This window comes from Vicugna pacos, chromosome 1 (genome assembly GCF_048564905.1).
Source record: "Vicugna pacos chromosome 1, VicPac4, whole genome shotgun sequence".
In the NCBI taxonomy this organism is placed as follows: Eukaryota; Metazoa; Chordata; class Mammalia; order Artiodactyla; family Camelidae; genus Vicugna; species Vicugna pacos.
The window spans coordinates 42079783-42105573 of NC_132987.1; the positions used below are offsets into that span (position 1 = coordinate 42079783).

A 25791-nucleotide genomic window follows, 5' to 3' on the forward strand; every position below is an offset into this window, starting at 1 on the left:
GGTAACTGTACATGTCAATTAGGTCAAGATTATTAACAGTTTTATTCAGTCTTCTGTTACCTCACTGACTGCTTGTTCTTTCTGTACCAAAAGGTTTCTGAGTTTACCTTCTCTTTTTAGTTTTGTTAGTTTTTGCTTTATATATTTTGAGGCTATGTTATTAAGTATTCTTATGAGTCTATGATTCAGAATCATAAAATCTTCTATTGGGTTAGCCCTTTTTCATGAAGAAATTTCTCTCTGTAGAAATGCTTCTTGTCTTAAAGTCTGCTTACCAAATTACCTTAAAATATAGTGTCTTGAAACAAAATGTATTATGTTACAATTTCTATGGGTTAGAAGCCCAAGTGTGACTTATCTGGGTCCTTGTCTCAGAGTCCATTCCACGCTGCAGTCAGTGTGCAGGCAGACTGCAGTCATCCCAAGGCTTGGCTGGGGAAGGAACTGCTTTCACACTCACCTCACTGTTGGCAGGATTCAGTTCCTTGCCACAGGGCCTTAGGGCAGCTCATAGCAAGGTAGCTTGCTTCATCAGAGCAAGCAAGCAGTGAGATCCAGAGAAAATAAATGCTAGCAAGACTGAACACACAGTTTTTTGTAATCTAATCTCAGAAGTGACATTCCGTCAATTTTTGTCACGTATTTTTCATCAGAAGCAAGTCACTAGGTCCAGCCCACACACAAGGGGAGGGGACTTTGCAAGTGCATGAATACTAGGACATGGGGATCACTGGTGCCCTTTAGAAGCAGCCACCACAGTAGGCTACAACTACTCTGTCTCATATTAGTTTAGCTGCAACTCTCTTTTGGTTAGTGATTCTATTCTATTACTGGTTGTTCTAGAGATTGCATCTTATACTCTTAACTTACTTAAATTCAACATAAATTAGTAATATTTTTTACCATTTCCCAGAATATGCAAGGACCTTAGAACAATTTAAATTTATTCATGCTTCCTTCCTGCCTTTAGTGCTATTTCTGTCATATTTTAAGTATTTGTGTGTGTGTGTGTATTAGTGTTTTTAAATAGTCAATAGTTTTAAATGTGGATAAATCTTATTTAGGTTTATCCATATTTTATTCTTTTTGTTCAGTACTCATTCCTGCATCTTCCATATGAGGTCTTCTTTCTTCTCAAAGAACTCTATTTGCTTTAATGAATGCCTGCTAATGATAGATTTCCTTAGTTTTTGTTTGTCTGAAAATGTTTTTATTCCACTTTCATTTTGAAGGCTATTTTTTCAGGGTATAGAATTGTAGGTCAGCAGGCCTTTTTTCCAGGCCCTGTGAAGGTGCTGTGCATTTGTTCCTTTTGATTCTTTTTTATCGTTTTCACTCAGCTGTGCTTAAGTCTGTACATTGCTTTACCTTCTTACCATTCTCTGCTTTCTTAATCTGCTCTAATCCAGTTTCTTTCACTCCTTTTAATTTATCCTTGTTACCAAATCAGATTATTATTTTTAAATTTTAATGTGTTGAGCTTTCTTTTGAATCGTCATTCTCCTTCAATTTTCATAATACCTTTCTTTTTTTTCTGTTTTGTGCTTAGTAGTTTCTCTTTCTCAAAATTCGCTCTTTGTTTTTCTTCATACTCTTCACTTCAGAAAATTCATACTTAATTCTCACGGGTACATCTGTTGGTTGTGTGCTGAGGATTTTGCAGGTATCTAATAAAAGACTGTCTTCAGCCTTCTCTGTAAATTATCAGAGGCCTGAGTTTCTAGTTGTTAATGAATTGTAAGGCTGCCTTTGTCATTCCAAAGGAGACTTGGTGTTGTATTAAAAAAGAATGTTTTCCATTAGCTGAACTGCCTTATACCTGTTTTCTGCCTGTAGCTTGTGGAAATGTCTTTGAAAGTGTCCTCTCATTAACTCAGATTTCATACATCAAGCTTTCAGCAGACTCTTTCCTCTTGATGTCCCCTTATAACTTCTAACTTCAGTGTGAAAAACCAAGCTCAGTATCTCATCAACTCTGTCAGTCTTATCCTGTGCTCACACTTTATTTTTCTGGCAGTGATACCTCCAATCTCCTAGTCACCAAAGTTAGTCTTTTTTAATTAATGCATCTCCATTGCCTCCAGCATTTCTTAGATTTCAACTCCCTCTCCATTCCTAACACCACCCTGCTGACCTCAACTCATGAATTCATCCTACCACTTGAATAGTTAGATCGTGTTGTTTGGAATGATGTAAGAAAATAATTAAGAACTTGAGTCAGAAAATATTGAAAGTATTATAGGTATAGTTATAGCTCAGTGTTAGAAATATATTGTATTATGCAAAATATTTCAAGTGTAACGCTGATATGATTGTTCTCAACAGGCAATGAACACCAGGGAAAGTGGCAAAGCTTCATCCAGTTTAGGTCTTCAGGATTTTGATTTGCTCCGGGTAATAGGAAGAGGAAGTTATGCTAAAGTACTGTTGGTGCGGTTAAAAAAAACAGATCGTATTTATGCAATGAAGGTGGTGAAAAAAGAACTTGTCAATGATGATGAGGTAAAGACAATGATGTTTGTGTTTACTGTTAAGTTGGCTCAAGTATACTATTTCAGAAGAAAACCCAGTGTTTGTGCCTTATTATTTCAGTCTTTTCTAAATATAGGCTTCAAACATATTATGTAGGGTATATTTAAAGTTATCTGATTATTAGATTTTTTTAAAAATAAAAATCAAATCATATTATTATCAAAGGAAAGTACTTGAACTTTGTAAAAGTCTTCTAGACTGTTTCATAATATTGAAAGATTTACTGGTAGTGTTTTTCTCTTTATATGTAAATTATTATTTCATGATTATCAATGCTTTTGATATTTAGCCTAATTAGTTAATAATTGTGTTCGTGGTAATGGAATTGCTAAGAACATATTTATCATAGTTTTGATGATATCACTTCAGTTTGACATAGATTTCTTTCACATTTTAAAATAGGATATTGACTGGGTGCAGACAGAGAAGCATGTCTTTGAGCAGGCGTCCAATCATCCTTTCCTTGTTGGGCTGCATTCTTGCTTCCAGACCGAAAGCAGGTAAGACTGAAACATAATGGAACGATTACTGGGCTTTACACATTTTGATATATTACACAATAAGAACCCTTTCTATGGTCATTCCTGAAGTGGAAGTCACATGGAAACAGACACAACAGTACTGTGCTCATTTCTTGCTACTCATACTCTAATCAGTGATATCAACTTGACATTGAGATCAGCAGTAGGAAATTACTGCTTTAGGCCAAAAAAAAAGCAAAAGGCCGGGTTATATCTCTAAGATTCTAGTTCTAGGATTGGAAAGTTTCCTAGAGTTTAATAGGGGGATAAATCCTTAATTCTTTTACCTTAAGTGACAGTTGAAAATGACTTACCTTGCACAGGCTAAAACTGGGGTGGGAGTGAGAGCTCTGGATCACAAGTGATACTGCTTTAGAATAGGAGAATTGCTATCATTCTGGTTTACTTTCTGTGATCAAACAGCCTTTTACTCTAGGACCCTTTGTTTCCACCGAATTCCTGGAATTTTTGTTAAGGGTGAATCATGTAGAATGCTTTCTGTGTCATCAGTGGTTTCCACTGTGTTTTTTTGTTTTGGTTTGGTTTTCTTTTTTTGGAGGGAGGGTAATTAGGTTTGTTTATTTTTAGAGGAGGTACTGGGAATGGAACCCAGGACCTTGACCGTGCTAGGCATGCGCTCTTCCACTTGAGCTATACCCTACCCTCTTCCACAGTGTTTAAAACGCAGTTACACCGCCTTATTCTGAATCTTGGTTTCACATATTCTCTCCTGTGTTTTAGATTGTTCTTTGTCATAGAGTATGTTAATGGAGGCGATCTAATGTTTCATATGCAGCGACAGAGAAAACTTCCTGAAGAACATGCCAGGTTAGTTTCCTGTTTATTGTTTGCTTGTGTTGGATTTTGCAAGGGAGAGCTGTGGGACTTTTTATATGCCAGTGAAACAGTAGGGAAATCATTGATTTTGATACTAGTTAATTCCTTATGTCATGTAGAGAGTAAGCTAAAAGTTAATTTATATTATAATATATATAACATGTTATATATATAATAATTGTAAGCAATTAAAAAGTGTAAACAGTATCAAAGGGGAAACCTTTAATCTACTGAACTCAGTTGCTTTCAAATATTTTGGCTATTCAGCATCAGCCACTGAAAGAATTGATGAATTTATAAACACTTTACTAATCTCCTCAAGTTTGCAGTGATCTCTGGCAATACTTATTAGAAGATTATATTTCATATATACTTGAGAGTAATAAAACAATTCCTCTCAAGCTATTATGTAATTCTGATTGTTCTTCCATAATTATAATCTCTGAATTGTTTTGCCTTTGGCTTTTCCCCTTATGATCCCATGTTCTGATTAATAAGAGAAAAGTGTGTTAAATATCATTTGTTTAGTGCTCTTAAGATATTATTATGCAAGATTGTATATTGTTTATATAAATGTTGGAGGAGTTAGGTGGCTAGGCACCATGGTCTTGGTTATGAAGTTTAAATCCATCAGTGCCATGCTTTGCTGTTTTTCACTCATAATTAGCAGTAATTCTACCCTTTTGCCCTTTACAAGAGTAATGCCAAAAAGAAGCATGTAAGTTTGTATAGGTATGTAACAAAGGTTAGATACTCATTTTAAAAAATAACTTATTTAGTGAAATCTTGCTATTCATTGATATTTCTTGTCAAAAAGAGATAATATCCTTCAACTTCATAAGAAGGTATAAAGTGTGTTAATCTAATCTCAAGGCCAAACTCTTTGTTTATTTGTTTTTTTACTGTATGTTCATTATTTATTTAGGCTCTATCAAATGATTACCCTTCATAGCAAAGCCACAGATGATATTTTAAATTTTGAATATAGCCAGTATTTCTTCCTTGTTTATTCAGTTGGACTTGGGGAAAGTAATCTAGTTTTTACTGTATTAAAGTGCCCATTCTGGTTTTATACCATCTTCACTTTTCTAGGAACCAAAGTGCGGGATAAGGGCTCAAATTCCCTCTTCATAGAATTAAGTAGCTAGAAGGTGTGTATTACATACCTCCAAGCATGATCGTGATAGTATTCACCAAAGCAGCTACAAATCAGCTTGGGTGTTTCATTTTCATTGTTCAGGTCAGAAGTTCTGCTTATCACCAACGAGTTGGTGGCAGTTTTGAGAAGTTCTTTAATATTAAATGTTACTATTGTAGAATAATTTCTTCCCATTCCGTTTCTAGAAGTTTAGTATAGATTTTTATGGTTTGAGGGGTCAACTCTCCATACTCTTATTTTAGACCAGCCAATGATTCTTAGCATTTGGGGAGATCATTTGTCCCTTAGAGAAGTGATGTAAGCTGTGGAAACAATTGGAGAAATACACATACATACAACTTTGCATCCACTTGTAGGAATATGGACTTTCTGAAGTCTATTCAAGGACCCAGATTAAGAACCCCTGCTTGAGACGTTCAAATTAAACATTAAACTTTACAAAAGTATGAGTTTAATTTAGACTGGAACTTTTGTAGTTATATTTGGGGCTCAGCTATTTTAAAGTGGTACTCCAATTTGTGTTTTGGTGTTGTTCCTAAAAACACTGGAAGAAAAAAATCTTTTGACATGATTTTGATGTTCTGGTTTGCAGATGGGAGTAGGATTTAAATACCTTCCTCTAGAAACTTACCACAATTTAAAATTTTGAATCAAATGAGCAATTTTTTATTTTATTTTAGATTTTACTCTGCAGAAATCAGTCTAGCATTAAATTACCTTCATGAACGAGGGATAATTTATAGAGATTTGAAACTGGACAACGTATTGCTGGACTCTGAAGGACACATTAAACTCACTGACTATGGCATGTGTAAGGTGAGGGAAATTTCTAGTTATTCAAAAGATCTCAGCGGCTCAGGAGATTGTTTTGGTAAATAACTTCATATTTAAAGATGGGGAAATAATTGCTACTTTGTTTAGGATACTTTTTGGAATTCTATCACAAAGGCGAATGTACTTACTTCCTAGCCATTTACGAAATTCCATATTTTCTGTGTTATGTTCTATAATAAAGAGTTAATTTATTTTTATTGTCCGTAAGTTTTTGTCTTGGAAGTTGTGACACTATTGAAGAAAATGTTGTGGTAAAAGCTGTCTGCAAACCCACAACTTTAACGCAACTGCTTGTGAATCTCCTTCCAGTTTTTGCCATTTAATTGTGACGCTTAATAATACATTCAAGATTTTCCTAGGAAATCTAACTTTTTTTTATATTTAAATTTAAATATCTGACATCAAGTACAATAGAGTCAAATAAGAATTTTCATTACTCTCAGGGCATATCCTTTATTTCTTGATATTTTATTCTTTTTTGTAACAACATTCCATGTAAGGGTCCAGTCTTTGACAAAACGTGTAGGGAGCTACTTTCCTCATTAAAAGAGCTGGGGTGGAATGATCTTCACCCAGTAAATACAGCAGCAAGCGTGTAAATCTGCTGATCACCTGTCCCCACTCACCTGAGGGAAGTGCCTTCACAGCCTCTCTCCTCTATTCAAAGAAATTTGGGGATCCTCTTTTGCCTGGAAAATATTATTAGAAAAAAATTACTTGAACTTTTGTTACTCTTATTGAAAAATAATATTGGTTTGTAATATATTCTCCTCTTCCCAGAGATCCTTAATCAAGTTACTCAGGATCTTTGATAAATCTTAAAGGTTTTATTTAGTAGTTCTTGAAATTGATTGTCTTGCTTGTCTCCCTTTCTGTCTTTCCTCCTTCTCCAGGAGGTGTTTCTAATTATTAGTAGGAAAAGATACCAGGGTTGGAAGTCTTGTTCAGAGACTTTACTAACAGAACTTTGTCTCTTTTCCAACTAACATTTACATCCAATATTAAAGCTTATGGGAAATAAATCCCCTGAATTTTGAATGTTCTTACTTTGTGACTTAGAGTTAGTATTTAAACTTACCTGAAGTCTGACCTTGGGCAAATATTGGATGAATTTCTTTTCCTTACAGTAGTTCTTTGAGAAATCTAAGACACAGGTGTTTTTCATAGTTTCTCCACAAATACTTTAGATTTCATTAATTTCTTCAGTTTCTCACTAGGTGCTTTTATATAAAGAATGTAGAGAATAGTGCTGACTGGAGGCATATGAAGACTGCAGTTAATAGCGTCAGACTTACGTTTGAAATATTTTATGAACATTGATTTCTTGTTGTCTGAAAAACTTTAGCTGTTTTATCAGTTGATGTGCCTTTAATTTTGTTTTTTCCTCAGCAGGTGACTTTTTTTTAAAATGAAGTACAGTCAGTTACATTGTGTCAATTTCTGGTGTACAGCACAATGTCCCAGTCATGCATACATATACATATATTCATTTTTATTCTTTTTCATAAAAGGTTATTATAAGATATTGAATATAGTTCCCTGTGCTGTACAGAAGAAACTTTTTAAAATCTATTTTTATATATGGTGTCTAACATTTGCAAATCTCAAACTCCCAAATTTATCCCTTCCCACCCCCTTTCCCCGGTAACTATAAGATTGTTGACTGTGTCCAGCAGGGGGTTTTATAATAATATCTATGTTATACTGTAGATAATTCAGCTGATGAGCCTACATTCAGATAGCCAGTCACAAGTTTATGGCATAGCTCTTTTACAGGTTAACAAACTGCATCCCTTGCCTCTGACTCTTGCCTTGAAAATGCGTGTCATTTACCATGAGACTATATGTCAAACCATTGCCAATAATACAGAACAACTTAAATCACATTCATAGTTCCTTGTATAGGCACACCTCATGCTATTGTACTTCGCTTTACTGTGCTTCACAGGTACTGTTTTTTTTTTACAAATTGAAGGTTTGTGGCAACCCTGTGTTGTCAGATGATGGTGAGCTTTTATTTTTAACAATAAAACATTTTAAAATTAAGGTATGCACTTTGTTTTTTAGACATAATGCTGTTGCACACTTATTAGATTACAGTATAATGTAAACATAATTTTTACATGCACTGGGAAACCAAAAATATTCATGTGACTTGTTTTATTGTGATCTGCTTTATCGTGGAATTCTGGAACCAAACCATGATATCTCCACAATGTGCCAGTATACAAAGATAACATATATATCCCTATTAGGGATCTTAAAAAGATCCTTGGAGTCACAACATGTATTACTATATGTTTCTTCTAAGTGGTTATATTAGTGTTATATATAGTAGTAAAAAATTTGAAGAAAAATACGTACCCCAAGCCCAGAATATCTCTGCGGGAACACGTAAGAACCTCATACCAGTGGTTACCTGTAGGGAGCTGGAACTGGATGTGTCAGGGACAAGAATGGGAGGAAGGCTTGGTTTTTAGAGTCTATCTCCCTGCCTTCTTCTGTTTGGAATTTTGTACCATATAATTCAACAATAGGGAAATGGTTAATAGGTACATATGTTCAATTGAATTTTATAGTCATTTATAATAAGAAGTCTGTAATCACATGGGAAATTACATGCTTATAAAGTTAAAAAAACATACTTAATTGTATATTTACTATTATTCAGCTTATTTTTAGATGATCTTTTTAGTGTTTTAAGTTCAGGTACGGTTGATTTACAATATTATATAAGTTTCAGGTGTACAACATAGTGATTCACAGTTTTTAAAGATTATACTCCTGTTATAGTTACTATAAAATACGGGCTATATTCCCCATGCTGCACAATATATCCTTGTAGCTTATTTATTTTATACATAGTAGTTTGTACCTCTTAATCCCTTATCTCTATTTTTCTTTTCCCCCCTCTCTCTCCACACTGGTAGCCACTAATCTGTTCTCTGTATCTGGGAGTCTGGGTGCGGGGGTTGTTGTAATTGTCACATTCACTGCTTTGTTGTATTCCTTAGATTCCACATATAAGTGATAGCATACAGGATTTCTTTTTCTCTGATTTATTTCACGAGGCATAATACCCTCCAAGTCCATCCATGTTGTTGTAAATGGCAAAGTCTCATTCTTTTTTGTGACTCGCAGTATTCCATTGTGTGTGTGTGTGTGTGTGTGTGTGTGTGTATACCATATCTTCTTTATCCATTTGTCTATCAATGAACACTTAGTTTGCTTCCATATCTTGGCTGTTGTAAATAATGCTGCTATGAACATTAGGGTGCAAGTATCTTTTCAAATTAATGTTTTCATTTTCTTCGGACATGTATGTATCCAAGAGTGGAACTGCTGTATCACATGGTAGTTCTGTTTTCAGTTTTTTTGAGGAATCTCTATACTGCTTTTCACAGTGGCTGCACCAATTTACATTCCCACCCACAGTATACAAAGGTTGCCTTTTCTCCACATCCTCACCAACATTTGTTATTTGTGGTCCTTTTGAGAATAGGTGGGACAGTTGTGAGGTAGAGGCTCATTGTAGTTTTGATTTGCATTTCTCTAATGATTAGTGATGTTGAACATCTTTTCTAGTGCCTGTTGGCCATCTCTGTGTCTTCTTTGGAAAAATACCTATTCAGGCCTTCTGCCCATTTTTTAACTGAGTTTTTGGGTTTTTGGAATTGTTCATATATTTTAGATATTAACCGTTGTATCTCATATCGTTTGCAAATATTTTCTCCCATTGAGTAGGTCGTCTGTTCATTTTGTCGATTTCCTTTGCTGTGCAGAAGCTTTTAATTTTAATTAGGTCCCATTTGTTTATTTTTGCTTTTGTTTCCTTTGCCTTAGGAGACAGATCAAAAAATATATATTGCTATGATATATGTCAGAGTGTTCTGCCTATGTCTCCTTGTACGAGTTTATGGTTTCCAGTCTTACATTTAGGTCTTTAATCCATTTGGAGTTTATTTTTGTATATGATGTAAGAAAATGTTCTAATTATTCTTTTACAAGTAGCTGTCCAGTTTACCCAGCACCTCTTAGTGAAGAGTCCAAGATCAAGGCAGAATCAGCGTCTGAAGTCACCCTTCCTAGTTTGCACGTGGGTGAAGGTGCATGGCTCTCTTCTCCTCGTATCCTCACAGAGCAAGGAGACAGGGGGGCTTTATAAGAACATGAATCCCATCATGTGAGCTTCAACCTCATGGCCTGATTACCTCCTCAAAGGCCCCACCTCCCAGTGCTATACCATTGGGGCTTTAGCATATAAATTTTGGGTGCACACAAACATTCAGTCCACAGCAGTGACTGTGAAATTCTCTTAATAATTTTGTCCATTTTCACTATTTGTATTTTGAGGCTGTGTTGTTAACTACATGCAAGTTTCTTTTAGCTTCTTGGTGATTGTTCCATATGTTATTTATACATATTGTATAAATGTATCTATTCATACATATTAGTGTGTTTTACCTTTATTTTATCCATCCTGTAGCTATTAAATACAAAGCCAAAAAACATGTGCCTTAGGAAGAACAACCAGAAGGGAATCACCATAATGCAAGCAGTGATTGTGTTGGGAGGTGGGATTTAAGGTGCTTCTTTTCTTCATAAAATATGATTCCTCTACTCATGTAATTTAAATTTTTGTGTTAAATTTTGACTTGAATATAAATTATTTTCAATGCAATTTTTATCTCAATTGAACTGATTCTAATGAGGATAGGTTTTCTTGAAGTGATTTAGCAGCAACGTGTGATTTCAATAATAAAGGCAACTGTGCTAGTGATATGTGAGCTTAATATATTACCTACAGATGCTAAACTTATAGATGAAATAAAAGAGGTGAAGTTAAAACATTTTGCATTTTGTTATTATTGTTTCTCTTTTTTAATAAAAGGAAGGATTACGGCCAGGAGACACAACCAGCACTTTCTGTGGTACTCCTAATTACATTGCTCCTGAAATCTTACGAGGAGAAGATTATGGTAATAAATTGGTGATATTTTAGCTATGTACTAGGGGGTCGTTAAACATGATACCAATTGCATTATAGTATGCTATAGTATTTCATTACTGATCTTATTAATATCAACTTACTTGATCCCTTTCAATCTCACATGAAAACGCCAAACTCTGAAATCAGAGACAGTGGGACCTTGGCAGTATTTGAGGGTGCAGATTTTAATAATATTTTATTAGTGGCAGGCACTTATGAGTACTAGGCATTGTTCTAAGCAGTTTGCATATATTAACTAAGTTAATCTTAATAATCCTGTGAGGTCAGCACTGTTAATTCCCATTTTACAAACAAGGAAACTGATGCACAGAAAGTTTAAATAGCTTGCCCAAGGTCATGTAGCTAAAAAGTGGCAGAGCTGGGATTTAAACTTTAGTCATGTGACTCCAGAGTCATAAACCTCTGGAAGATTGTTCAGAATTCCTGTGGTATTTACCGCTAGGAATTTGAAAGATGGAGGAAAGATTGAGTGCTTGTCAGGAACCAGAAGATATGTTTATCTTAAGGAAACATTTGACCCTTTGGGTTCTGGCCCTCTGATTTCAGCAGTTGTAAAGGAGGATGAGTACTTCTTATAGTGGCTCATAATCTGATTCCAGCGTCCTTCAAAGATCTTTAATCAGCTAGCAGAAGAGATCAAGTTTCACACCAAGGAAGGTTATTCTCAAATACAATTTATATCCTCATAACAAAATACTAGATAGAGGCCATTAGTCTGAAATTACAGGCGTATTTGGGAAGAGAAATTGATGTTTCACTTTCTATATTTTATTTTTAAAGTTATCTTTTAGACACCCCCCCTTTTTGATCAGTGAAATATTCCTATAATCCCCAATGTCTACTATGGTAGTTATAGGGTATAGTTTACTTTTTCATTATGTTTATCTTCTTTATTATGTAGTAAAATGAATCTCAAATTACTGACTCTGAAGAATGCAGAATGGATAATTTATTGCTTTCAAACTTCTTTTTTGAAGGTTTCAGTGTCGACTGGTGGGCTCTTGGAGTGCTGATGTTTGAGATGATGGCAGGAAGGTCTCCATTTGATATTGTTGGGAGCTCAGATAACCCTGATCAAAACACAGAGGATTACCTTTTTCAAGGTAATTTGCAGTATTTTATCAAGATTCCCTGTGAGTAACCTATTCTAGAGCATGAATGAAGACAGCTCAAGTTAGTACTTTGAGTAAGAAAGAGGAGAATAATCTAGACAATATACAGCTTCACATGTGAGGCTTGGAGTTTGGTTTTGTTTTGTTTTGATATCTCCTTCCTGCCTCTGTAGTCTCCAGTCCCTTTCGCCAGTAACCTTCTCATACTCGAAATCGTGACAGAGAGGTTCCTTCAGATTGTACATCACAGAGATTGGAGGAAGGAATTGTGTGACATTTGGTTTAGACCACAATGCTGAGTGCAGAAGTCCAAGAACCATATTGAGGGGAAAGTAGCATACCAAGAAGATAAGAGGGATCAAAAGGTGAAGAAAAAAGCCCCACAATTGGAAATACAAAGAATTGAACAGAAGTGCCATTAAATTCTACATTTAATGATTAAGGCCATCACAGGAAATGGATAGATATTTCATATAATGGGAAGTCCAGGTGGCTGTGGAATATGTGGAAAGACGTTCGACCTCACTACTAGTTAGGGTGTGCACGTTAAAACATTGAGCTACTTTTCATACTCCCACATTTGGTAAAAATTTTTAAGTCTGATAATACCAATGCTGGTGAGGATATGGAGCGATTGGAACTCTCAGAGACTGGTGGCGGGAGTGAAAAATTGACACAACAGCTTTGGAGAATAATTTGGCAGTGTCCAATAAAATCGAATATGGTAGTATGTGCCACACATTTCACAGGTACTGACACGTTTAAACCTGACAACACCCCTATGACGCAGGTATTATTTTTATTCCAGTTTTACAGATGAGGAAACTAAAGCACAATAAGGTAGTCAAAGAGTAAAATACACGCGTGTAACTGGTGAAAACAGTGTTTAGATGAGAGGCTGTCTCTGAGAAGGAAGGAGCGAAGTGGGACTGGGAAAGGACACAGGACGCTGAGCTGGTATATGTGACATCTTGTTTCTTTCTGCTAGGATGCCTTAAATATCTCATAATAATAAAGTTCAAGATTAAATCCCTATAAAAGTTAAATGCTGTCAATTTTATCTTTCTAGTTATTTTGGAAAAGCAGATTCGCATACCACGTTCTCTGTCTGTAAAAGCAGCAAGTGTCCTGAAGAGTTTCCTCAACAAGGTATAAATTGTGTGTAAACCTTTAGTGATTTAATCTCTCTGTACAAACGAAACTGGTAAGTAGAGGCTCAGGCAACGTAAGATTCTAAAACATCAGGGTATGTAACTTTTCAGTTAGATCTGGAATTTGTCTCTTCACTGTAGAGTAAGTTGGCAGCATTAGATCCTGAGATAAATTGTCCTTTCCATTTTGCCAATATAATTTGCCCCCAGCTATATATTACATTTTCAATGTAAATGATATATACCATGTACTCGGGAAAATTGCATCTTTGGGGATAGTCTCAATTGTACTGTTGCTCTATTTTTCAATTTTCTTTGGATTATTACTCCTAGAATGTCTTTACTTATTGAGCACTTGTGGCAGTCGTGTTGCTTACAAATTCCCACGTCAAAGTCCTATAATTAGATAATACTCAGAAGAAGTGCTATCATTGGCACGTTAAAAAAAAATCTGAACACATTCCATTGTTTGTTGCAGTTGGTAGGCTAGAAGAGTTTTAGAATCTAAGGTTGCAATTCTTAACTGTTTTTACTCATCACTTCTGACACCAAACATGTAGGTTTTTCCCATACCAACAACCAATTCTTACTTTAAAATCATATTTTAAATAAATGATATGTTAGAAAGTAGGCTGATTTGCAGTGTACTTTCTAAGATACATAGGTAATGACCAATTTTAATAAAATAAGAAATTCAAGCTTGTTTTAAATGAGTACTTTATATGAGGAAAAATTTAAACTGATACCTAAGCTTCAATACATTGAAAAATGAAGGTGAGAAGTGTTAATGTGCAAAAAAAACAAAATGCCTTTCATTGGAAAGGAAAGGGGGAACACGTTCTCATTCATGATAATTTTGTAAGTTGCTGGCCCCTTCTCAGTCCAGTGATTCAGATAATGATTGTATCCTCATAGTACACAGATTTTGGTTTGCTGCTATAATTGGGCATAAGGCTTTTAAATGGAGCTAAGAATAAACTTGTAAAGTTTAGGAGTTTGCATATTTTGACTGCCACTCTAACCCATGTCAACAGAAGAGCTGAATGCTGCCCAAGTGATTCTGCTGCTCTCTTTTCCCTCCCACTTTTCTTTAGCAAGGTGTTGTGACAGGTCTCCACTTGAATTACAAGATAGCTCTAGAGAGAGCCTTGAGGAAATCCTACTTGTTACAAGCCTCAGATACTCATTTGATATCCAGTGTTATGCTTTCTAGAAATGAAAGGTAGACCATTCTGATTTCAGACATATAGACACATATTAGACACAAAACATAGGTCACAAAGGTGATTGATTCTAAAGCAGGATATTCACGCGGTTCTTGAAACATTTCTTTGCACCGTAGGACCCAAAGGAACGATTGGGTTGTCATCCTCAAACAGGATTTGCTGATATTCAAGGACACCCGTTCTTCCGAAATGTTGATTGGGATATGGTATGTAAATTTTGATTGTGTTATGTATTAGGTTTCATTATTGTGGTTGGCCAAAGTTTATTAACTTAGAAGAACATTGGAAAAAAAAGTATATCACAGCTTAAATAACTTAAAACCACTCTTGCAAGTGCTTTTTAAAAAGTTTTCAAAACAGTAAAAGCTTAGAGTGTTAATTTAATGGAATATTAAAATGATGTAGTATTATGGAGACCTGCATCAATGTTCAGATTTGTAAATTATTTCCATCATTGTGAATATTGTAGAACCATGCCTAGGGACTCACTGTAATAAGACCGGGAAGCATCTGAGGGCAGAGGAGAAATATAAAGGTGGAATTTTCCTAAGAATGCAGGCTTGAGCTGTCATCCAGTGTGTCTTTCTAGATGGAGCAAAAGCAGGTGGTACCTCCCTTTAAACCAAATATTTCTGGGGAATTTGGTTTGGACAACTTTGATTCTCAGTTTACGAATGAACCTGTTCAGCTCACTCCAGACGATGAGTAAGTAATTCCATAAACTGTAATATTTTTAAAGTTCTTTGAAAATTCCATTTTTAATGGCTACTGTATTTAATTATCAGATTACACTATAACTTTATCATTCGGTTACGGGATATTTGATTTATACAATTATAAAAACAGTAACTGCCATTTTCTACTTTGCTTTATATGTATTATCTATGATTCTCACAACCACCTTGTAAACCTAGTCTGTGTCATCTTCGTTTTTCAGATGAGGGAACCGAGGCTCAGAGAGGTTAAGCAAAGTTACACAGCTGTGAGGTGGCAGAGCCAGGATTCATACCCAAGTCTGACTAAGGCCTGTGCTCTTTCCACTGCACTGCACTGTTTCCCGTTGTGATGATGACCGTCTTTGTCAGTTCCTGAGTATTACAAAGATAGATTCCTAGAGGGGGAATTAGGTCAAAGGGTATGAGCTTTGTAAAGCTCTTGATATATATTGCCAAATTGCTTTTTTAAAAGATTACATCAACTTATCAGGTCCAGCCAGCAGTGATCTGACATATGTTTTGTGTGTATGTTGTATTTTTTAGAATAACTTGGGAATATCTGATCATTCACCTGTCATGACAGATTCCTTCTCTCATCTCATGGAGGCCCTTACTGCTTGGCAGTCATTTTACTTTTCCATCTTGTTAGTTCTTACCGTATTTCTCACCGCAGCTGTTCCTGACTATCTCTGCACTGTAGAAGCCTTCAACCCCACCCCTGCTCCCATCACTCTTAACGCATTAACCCTGCCTTGACTTGTCTGCAAGGATGGAGACCTCCCTGGTGTGAGCTTGCACCCTCTCCAGCGGTCACCAGACCACCTTACATCTCAGACTTGCTTTCTGACTCTTCCCAAGCGTTTTCTTCTTCCCTGTTGCCAGAAGGCTGTCTCTCCTGTGCAAGGAGTACCCTCCTCTTTTTCTCCAGGATTCATTTCGTCAGTTACCTTCACTAAGTCCACCTCCTTAACTTCTCTTTTCCAGTTTCTTTCCCTCTGCTTATAAACATGCTCAGATATCCTAATTTTTCCACTTCTTTGAACCACTGCATTTTTTTTTCTCATTTTCTTTTCATCTTCAAGCTTTTTCAAAAATAGGTAATAGTTGCTAATGGGAGAAGAAAAATAAGCAGTATCTCTATTAACTCGTTCAGAGTAGCCAGCATTGCTTGCGTTACACTCTTGCTGCAAACACTTCAACCTCTTACAGTTTAACCTGCTCCTTCAGCTTTTGAAGGTTGAACTGACTTCCTAATTTCTATATTTTAAAGCATTTTTTGATCTGTTCCCATCTCCCCTGATGTCTGTAAAGCATTTGGCACCCATGGCCTGCTTCAGTTGGCACTGCCCATCCTGGTTCTGTGTCACCTCTGACCACTTGTCCTTTTTCCCCTTTCCCCTTGAGACTAGGATGCTCCGTGGTTGTGTTCGCGACAGCCTTCTCTTTGCCATCTGCAGTTTGTACCTTGGAGATTTCAGCCAGCCCCATAGCATGAATACCAGCTATTAAGTGACTCCCAGTGTAATTGGCAAACAATTGTTGAGCAAAAGGCACTGTGCTGAGTACTAAACTTTCAGAGGTGATCAAGGCATAGACCGGTCTCTCAGAAATCTTACCATCTGCTAGAGGAGAGAGAAATGTACCAAAAGCATTGTTTCTGGCAGCATCGTGTATAAGGAAGAGCACTGGCTTTAATCAGAAGGTGGGAATTTGAATCCCGACTCCACCTCTTGCCAGCTGGTTTCCCTGGTGTGAATGGCGTGACTCCTCTGAGCCTGTTTCTTCTTGTACCGCCTAGCTCCCAGGCTTGCTGTGAAGAGCAAACGAGCGGTAGTTTCTGAGGCACCTCACCCCTGCTCGGATACCTCTTCCAAGCTGCGTTTCCATCTGCTTGTTTAAACATCTCTGCTGGTTTGTCAGACAAGCACCTGTAGCATACGAAGTCTAAATTGTTCTCAGTCAGTTCTTTGTTTTTATTTACCCCTTTCTGCTCATCGTACCAACATGTATTCCTGCATTTAGATTCAAGATGTTCCTTCTCCTTAACAAACCATGTAATACCTTCCCCTGCCGAGTCCTTGTCTCTTCTTCCTTTACGTCATCACTTGTGTTAGATCCTTCCTTTCCGTTCCCTCTGCCATTAAGCCCAGTTCAGATCTCTTTCAAATCATACCTAGAATATTGTGCCATCCGAATTGGGCTCCTTCTCTACTTTGCAACCCATTTGATACACCTCATGAAGCACCACTCCAGTTCTTTAACTCTTCTACTCAGAAACCTTCAGTAACTGCTACATTGCCTAACAGATAAAAATCTATCCTCTTGGTAAGCAATTAAGGCCCCCCCGCCATCTGCTGCAGCCTGACTTTGTAGCCATCTCTCTCACTATACTCAACACAAATGCTGTGTTCCAATCAGGCTGTTACTCACCGTTCCCTGATAGTCTGCTGTTAATACTGTGCTCAGACCATTTCCCCTCTAGTCCTCCATCCTTTTTACCTCTTAAAATCTTCCCCATCTCTCAGAGCTACCTCACCTGTACCCAGATCTGTGATGGGACTCCATCGAGGGGGAACTCCTTAGTGTAAACTTGGCTGGCTTCTTTGAGCTGGCCATCATCTGCCACTTAACACCCCACTATTTCTGTGCTCCAACTCTAGTAAATTACTTGTGTTTCTGCAGACCTACCATAATCTTTCATAATTCCATTTAGTAAGTGTTTGTGGAATGATGCTACCCTTCTTAATTTCTCCAAGTAGAAGTCACCCTTTTCTTTAGAACTGTGGTTAGAGCAGGACTTAGCTTGTCCTGTATGAAACTTAGCAGGTTTACTGCTTTCTGTTATATGAACTACCTCCCCTTCTTGAAGCTAGGGACTATAGCCCGTGTAACTTTGTGGTCTGCAGTATGGCATGTACATTTAAGTACTAAAATACTTGGTGGCGGTACACACTCTTTTATATTAAACTAGAAGCACAGTGTCACAGAATGCCAGCCTCTCTGTTCCCTGTGACCCACTCACTGCCTCCCTGTGGGGGTCTCTTCACTCCAGGTCTATCGGTGTACTTGCTCCTGTTGCCTTTTCATTTTGGTTAACTCCTTCTGGGCATTCTTTTCACCATCTTCCATCTGGCTGTTGGGGTGACTGCTAAATTGAATGCTAATTCAGACCTGGATGTTCACCTATAATTATGAATGTTCTTCAGGTCAAAAGTTAAAATCACCAGGACTGTGATAATTTGTGCCTTATTTATTCCCAGTCTTCAGGTTTGCGCTACTTTTTGGTCCTAAACTTGCCTGTGGGATTATTAGTCTTTTCTAGTTTTCAGCACTCATGGTGATTCTTCTAGAAAATGTTTTGGAATTAATCTAAAAACTTGTAGGTGTTTTTTCCCGCCATAATTTATATAAATTAGCCTTATTTTTAATTTTTTAATCTTATTTTACCATTTAAATAAAAAATCAAAGAAATTTTGATTATGAAAATTAATTTATTTTTCTTTCAACAGTGACATTGTAAAGAAGATTGATCAGTCTGAATTTGAAGGTTTTGAGTACATTAATCCTCTTTTGATGTCTGCAGAAGAATGTGTCTGAACTTCTCAACTATGCATTTTGCTTGTGTTGCCATTTAATGCATGGGTACACTTGTTAGCAGCCTGGATGCAATGAACCATTTTATATTTTTCACCTACAAAACAGAGTATTCAATAGTTGTTGACTATAAGAGTCAATTATTACATCTCAGTTTAACTGTGAAAAAAATTAGTTTCCAGGCAATCGTGTCAAAAGTTGGTTACACTGGTAATCCAGCAACCTACTGATGAATAATAAAGTTGTCTTTTTTGTTTAAAGGAAATACTTACCTAAAAAGAGTATCTATTGCATTAAGACACATGGTGGGATTATATCATGAGCCTCCCATGATTGTTGTCACACTAGTAAGTAATTTAAGTGTTTAAATTTTGGAATAAAAGAGCAATTCAGAACAACTTGCTTTATTACCTATTACTTTCTGATGGTTTAAAATTCAGCTGTAAATTTTATCATTGCCTTGGAAAATTAAATTATTGATTTTTAAGGCAATAGTTATTAAATTGGTAATAAAAGATGTCGCTTGCTTAGAATTGGGGAATATAGATTCTCCTTGAGGAAAAAAATAGGCACATTTTACTAAGAATCAGATTCCAAATCATTAGCTGTTTTTGAAAAACTGATTCAAGTTATTTCTGTAGTATATTAGAGGGTTAGCTTCTTGGATTGTCCCTTTAACCAGAACTTAACTGGAATATTAATAAATGTAGTTCCAAGGACCCAGGATGCAGTTAAATGGAACATTTCTCGTATATTAAAAGGAAAAAATTAGAAACTTAAAACAGACACAGAAAATTAAACTGTAATATTTATTTCTTATTGGAGGGTAAATCCCACGGTTGCTTTTTGTGATTTTATTTAAATAATAAGGAAGCACTCGTTACCAAACTTGTAAAAGCATTCCGTTATCCAGTGGACACAGAATGTATACGATTTTTTCCTTGTAATTTAGTATACAGGAAAATAATTTATCTTCCAAATGGTGTCTTAACCTTGCTTGTTTCTTCTCCCAAACCACATTATCCATACTTTTGGACCCTGTTTATGGAGTCATCAATGAAATCCAAGAAAAATAATAAAATGAAAAAATGTTCAGGACATGCACATATATTCACATTCATCACAGTTCCAGCTCCTTCAATGAGTTTTTGTTAAGTGGGTAACACATGTAATCAGAATAGAATACATTTCAGAGGCAGAGTTCTTCAGATTATATTTTATTAATATTAGTGTTTAACAATTTATTATTTAAAGTGATGCCAGTGATAGCATCCTTCTGTTTATTTTTAAATATTTTTTTATTAAAAGGGATTTTAAAAATAACCATGATCATTTAAATTACTTACAATTGTCCAATCTTAGTAAAATGTAATTTTTAGAAGAGCTATCTAGTCTTAAATTTAGAATGATTTAAAATATATAGGCATTTAATAAATTATCTCTTTTTTTAGATGCTGCATTTCATTTGAAATGTAATTTTTCCAAAGTTTCTGGCCATGTACTCTCTTTTCTTCTAATAACTAAGTCTGAAAGCAGTGAACACCTCAAAGGAAATACATTCACACATTTATTTAACTGGTGTATGTGTTTCTCTTAATACCTGAAACTTGTTTTAAAACAAAAAGCAGTAGTCACTTCAAATCATAAACTTTTAGAAAATTCTGGCGTCTTATGTCGGAAATATGTTTGTGATCTTGCTTTTAAGTGGTACTGTTTCCCTTCGGGCATTAGTATCTCAGATGTTAGAATGTGGAATAATCACCTAGTAAGTTTGTTTAAAATGCACATTACTGGGCCCACCTTAGAATTCTGTTGGGTCTTTGGACCTCATTTTGAAAAAGACTTTAAATTCTCCGAGTTATTTTTTTATTTTGTCCTTAGAGCATTCGAGTATTCATGATAAAATATTTTGCAAAGGGTAGACAGTGAGTTACTATCTTGTCTACAATTTTAAATAAATTTTGAATGAAAGACATCTTCAAGTTAGATATCTTCTCAAAAAAAACAATCCATCAGTTTTCTATCAGTAATGTTACAAATGATGAGCATTTTTCTGTGATGAGGTTTTAACCATTATTCAGGGTGGCCTTTTGTTTTTAAATCTTTTTTTTAAACTAATAAAATTGTGTATATTTTATACAGAATTGCATTACAAATATGTTTTTAATTGTATTCTGTTTTTTGTAGTCTTTATGTGCCATTGCCAATTCTTTTTCTATTACATAGATGTTTTCTCAAATTACTCACCAGGGGACTAAGGCAGTTGAGAGTCAGAATGGTTGGAATTTTGGTGTTCTAAGAAAAAATCTCTTTTGCAGAAGCATGTGTGTGGTCAGGTCATTTTATGTGTGTGCAGCCTGAAATGGATATCGGGTATTGTGCTTGTTTAGTGCCTATACATTTACTTTTAAATTTTTTTAATTTTGATTTTTGTCTTCGTATAATGTAATCTGTATTTGTGTACCTTTTTTTTACTTTAAAATCTTTAAATAAAATGTTTAATACTCATCAAGATTGGAACATTTTTAATATGTAGCATATCAGAGTGTTGTGTTTGGAATTTCACTGCACTTAGAGCAGCATTCTGGTAGTTCTGATGCCATATTATAGACATTTGCTCATAAAATATTAGTCCGTGTATTTTTAAACTAACCCTTCTATGAATCTCTTATCTTGAAAAACAAACTAGTGAAAAATCAAGTGAACATAAAGCGTTTTAACTAGTTTGAAAACTGAACCAAATTTAGACAGATTCAGAACAGTGTGTTCTACAGTGATCTGTTCTGGAGTTCCAGAACTTCTCCTTTCGCAGTTGTAGCCTAGTGCCCATACATAAACAAGCATGAACTCAGTGTCCCACACTTAGGATCCTCTTCACCATAACTTAGTGTTTCCCTTTACAAGGAGAGTGAAATCTTAAGTGCTTTTTAAATTGACTTGTCAGATAGCTAGAGCCTGTATATTAAAACCACCAAAGATGACCTCCTGTGTCTTCTCTATTATTTTATCCTAATATCCCCTGTACCAAATCATAAATTTGGTTGTTTTCTTTGAGTTAGTAAATTCCCAAAATGGAGTTTGAAGCTTCAGGGAAATTTTATATTCAGGCAAATAGTAGGGCAGCCAGTTTCTCCCTGAAAAGTCAAGTCAATCTCCAGTCTTTAAAATCCAACAGCTTGGTTTCTTGTCAACACCCAACAGCAAGTCATTTGGCGTATTTGATGGCCTCCCTTCATAGGTTTACCCTCGTCTCCTCTAGGACTTCAGGAATCAGTTAAAACCCAGATAGTCTAAGTAGTTTGTATCCAAAGTATATTGTTCTAGCAGGTACTGGAATTTCCAATGCCTGGTGCTAAATAAGGCTTAAAAAAGAGAATGTCTGCCCTTGACATTCAAGAGAGAGCACAGACACACTGAGAAAGATGGTTATTTCCGCAACAAATAGTCCAGTGATAAAAGCCAGAAAAATGTCATAAAATATGCATTATGTGGTCATGAAAGGTTATCACCTTTACCAGTGAAACTTGTATGAATTTTACTTGATTTTCATATAAAATTGATCCTTGCTCTAAAGTTTTCAAATGTATTGTACATAATAAGAACAAAATCTTAGATCTAGAGAGATTCCCCCCTCTGTATACACACACATACACATAGTATTTCTATATATAAGATCATTTTTGGCTTTTGTGCTCAGAAATATGAATTGGAATTGGGAGAGAAAATTGTCAGATGCTTCTGCTTAGATTAGCATTTGTACAGTTCATCTCTGAAATTTATAATTAAGATGAATCCAGCTCAGAACTTGGAGTGATTTTTGGCTTGAAATCTGGCAGTGCAATTCACCTTTGTGTAGCAATTTGTGCCTTACTGACATTAACACTGTATTTTTATTCCAATGACTTTTTAATGTTTTTATTGAAAAAATGGAATTACAAATTTTCTAAGAATTAAGTGGCTGTTCAGTGTGATCTTTAATAGGCTGTCTGACAGTTAAGCCCCATACCAGATGGATTCACGAGAGAGAGCTTTAGCTCAAGTTTTCATTGACAGTTTAGCTGGTCAGAAGCAAATTCTAATTGTGTAAGAAAGAACCCCTTGGGGGGAAAAGGAGCCCGTTGAAAGTCTCTAGCAAAATCCTTGAAAAGTTAGGTGCTTTGTTTTTTTCCATAAAAGGGAAGTGCTGTGTTTTGAGAGGTAGTACTGGGTACCTAGATTTAAACCTTCCATGATGTAAACTCTGCAATGTGGGGGTTTATACTTAGTGACTTTTTGTTATTCATAATAAATTTAGGGAAAAAAATCATGTAAAGATAGTTAAATACAGAAACCTAATTCTTTTTTTCACATTGAAGTACAGTTAGTTACAATGTGTCAATTTCTGGTGTACAGCACAGAGTCCCAGTCATGCATATGCATACATATATTCGAGAAACCTAATTCTAACTCACATTTTATGGTCTTTTCCAGAAACAACTTTTCCTAAGTAAAATGTTTTTCTCCACACTCGATTTTTACTTAAAAGCCAGATTTTTAAATTTAAAGGTAATGAAAGTATGTGCATTTGTGAGCCTTTTGGAAGTTTACTCAGTTTGAAATATTTTAATGAAGAAATCTGAATCGGTGAATCAATCTAATAAGACTTGATATTTTGCTAAATTATTCTTACCTTCTTTAAAGTTTTAATTCATGTATTTATTGAAGACTTGTAATTCAGCGCTGTGCTTATTCTACAGGATTTTAAAAAGTTTTATTGTAAGGAATTTTGTATGTGTGTGTGATACAAGGAATAAATTCATTCCTGAAAATTTGGCTTAAGTTTAGAAGAAAAAAAAGTCAGTGTGTCTGTTACCCCTTTAGGTAGGGGAGATTTCCAATAGTTAAAATAAAAATTAACATTCTGCCCCCGAGTAGTGAGGTCTGAAAAATGGATGTGAGACAGCAGCATCTCTGGTTGCATCTCAGAAGGGTGATTCCATCCGCTTCACCACCAGGGGCCAGTGTCTTGCTGTAATGAAGGTCAGAATCACCAGCGCTCGCCCTCTGGAGGATCCCATGTACGCACTCCAGGACAGTTACCAAGAGGGTCCAGGATTTCATCAGTGCTCATCATGTGTATTTTGATTTTACAGAACTATTAAAGTTCAACATTTGAATTGCTCTTTTGAAGGAAATCTCACATAGTTACCTGGCAGTCTGGCAAGTTTTCATAGAACTGCTTTGCCTTCTTGTCTGTTCTGGGTGTTAGACCTCCCATATTTGTTCAAGACAAATGAAGACTCACTGGGTGCTGGGCACTGGAGATATATCAAGCAAGAGTCTAGTTACGTCATATTTCATGCTGTCTGGGTATTTTTCCATCTATGAAAGATACCTTTAGCTGAAAATAAAGAGCCACAGCTGACTTTAGTCATTTAAATATAGTGGAGTTCAGTTAAAACAAATGCAAGAAATTGTCCACATTCTTTACTTGTGGAACTTCCTACGTCTACTATTCCATGGCATCAGATTTAACCCCTTGAAGTTTGTAGACATTCAGATAATCCATTAAAAACATGATTTCAGGAGAGTTTTCACTATGCTGCTATTTGTTCACAAACACTGAACACTTGTGTTGGAAGTAAATAGCTGAAAGCAGCAGTCTGCCAAGGAAAGCCATTTTCCTGCTAATCCCGTTGAAAATGAATTCCCAGCATACTTCAGTTCCAGGCGGTTATTTACTTCATTGCCCAAAATAACTGATCATACAATGTGTCGTGAGTTGCATTAAACAACCTCACACCTTCTTCTTCACAGGTTTTTTCATCAACAACTTTTTAGATTCATTGTGTTGTTGACACCACTTTATAATTTGCACATTGTTAGTTGGCGGTACGGGTAACTAGGAAGAATGAAATCTGTCCACTTAGAAAGGATTCTTTAAAGTATAAGACTTGCTTGTGGTAAGTCTGCCTTTTTGTTATATTCACTAATGTGTTGTACTTTTTAGATTCCAAATGTAGGTGATATCACAGAGGACAACCTTGTGGTTACCAGTGGGGGAGTGGGGAGGGAGACATAGGGGTGGAGGATTAACAGGTACAAACTATGAGATATAAAGTAAGTGACAAGGATATATTGTACAACATGGGGGATATAGCCAATATTTTATAATAACTATAAGTGGACTAGAACCTTTTTAAATTGTGAATCACTATATTGTACACCTATAACTTATATTGTACAACAACTATACGTCAGTAAAGATTAAAAAAACATTTTACAAAAAATGGGGAATAGATAAATACATTTTTACAAATTTCTGTAGTGATAGAAGAAAACGAAAGAAAATTCCTTTTTGTATTTCGAAATAGAGAGAAAGCTTGTACCTTATGATGAGACCTGACAACTTTTACTTCTGTTTGATTTTCAGTGATGCCAAAGGAAGTTAATTTTCCCAAAGAAAGTTGCTCCTTGCTGTTGGGTCCACCCAAATAGAAATACTATTTATGGATTTTAATAGCTGACATGGGCAGGCATGTGCTAAACATTTTGCACGTATCAATCAATCCTCTGTTTCCCATCCCAGAGCTACTGAACTGAAATCTGTGTAGGCGGGATCTCAGGTGGTCCCAAGTTAAATTCGGAGAACCACAAACTTGTATTAACATGTACTATTATCATCATTCAACAGATGGGGGAAAAAGTACAGATTTAGGGAGGTTAATAACTTACTTTAGGTCCACATGACTCCCAGTGCCTATTGCCTCTCAAGACAGTTTATGTAAAGTTTGCTCTAAATTCTGTCTCCTGAGAAGTTACACACAGCTAATTAATGAACTGTTCTTTAAATGCTATCTTGTTAACTCCTTGATGGCTCTCTTTGTGGGTCTGCGTAAGGCCTTAGTCCCTTCTCTGCAACCATCCGTGTTGGTTCAACCCTGCCAGCCTTTTCCCATGATGTTGTACTCCATCTTGCCATGATATGAGCCTCCCGCTTCATAGGCATGAAATACACTTTCTTGAACAGCCCAGGACTTCTTTTCAAGCACTCAGAACTGCATGGTAGCGCACCAGAAACTTTTCCTAGGTCCAGTATTTGGTGTGAGCCTGCCCAGT

At 35.9% G+C, this 25791-nt stretch overlaps 1 protein-coding gene across 3 annotated transcripts in view; it reads left to right on the forward strand.

Moving 5' to 3' along the window:
• PRKCI (protein kinase C iota) overlaps positions 1-21201 on the forward strand; it is a 63362-nt gene extending 42161 nt beyond the window's left edge. For all 3 annotated transcript variants that reach the window (XM_072960823.1, XM_072960815.1, XM_072960828.1), the window contains 10 exons: positions 2326-2502; positions 2935-3032; positions 3795-3881; positions 5730-5865; positions 10775-10862; positions 11872-11997; positions 13076-13155; positions 14500-14589; positions 14973-15088; positions 18609-21201. In XM_072960823.1, coding sequence (XP_072816924.1) covers positions 2326-2502; positions 2935-3032; positions 3795-3881; positions 5730-5865; positions 10775-10862; positions 11872-11997; positions 13076-13155; positions 14500-14589; positions 14973-15088; positions 18609-18696 — 1086 coding nt within the window. In that variant the 3' untranslated portion in view covers positions 18697-21201. The remainder of the gene's footprint in view (positions 1-2325; positions 2503-2934; positions 3033-3794; positions 3882-5729; positions 5866-10774; positions 10863-11871; positions 11998-13075; positions 13156-14499; positions 14590-14972; positions 15089-18608) is intronic.
• Positions 21202-25791: the final 4590 nt, after the last annotated feature.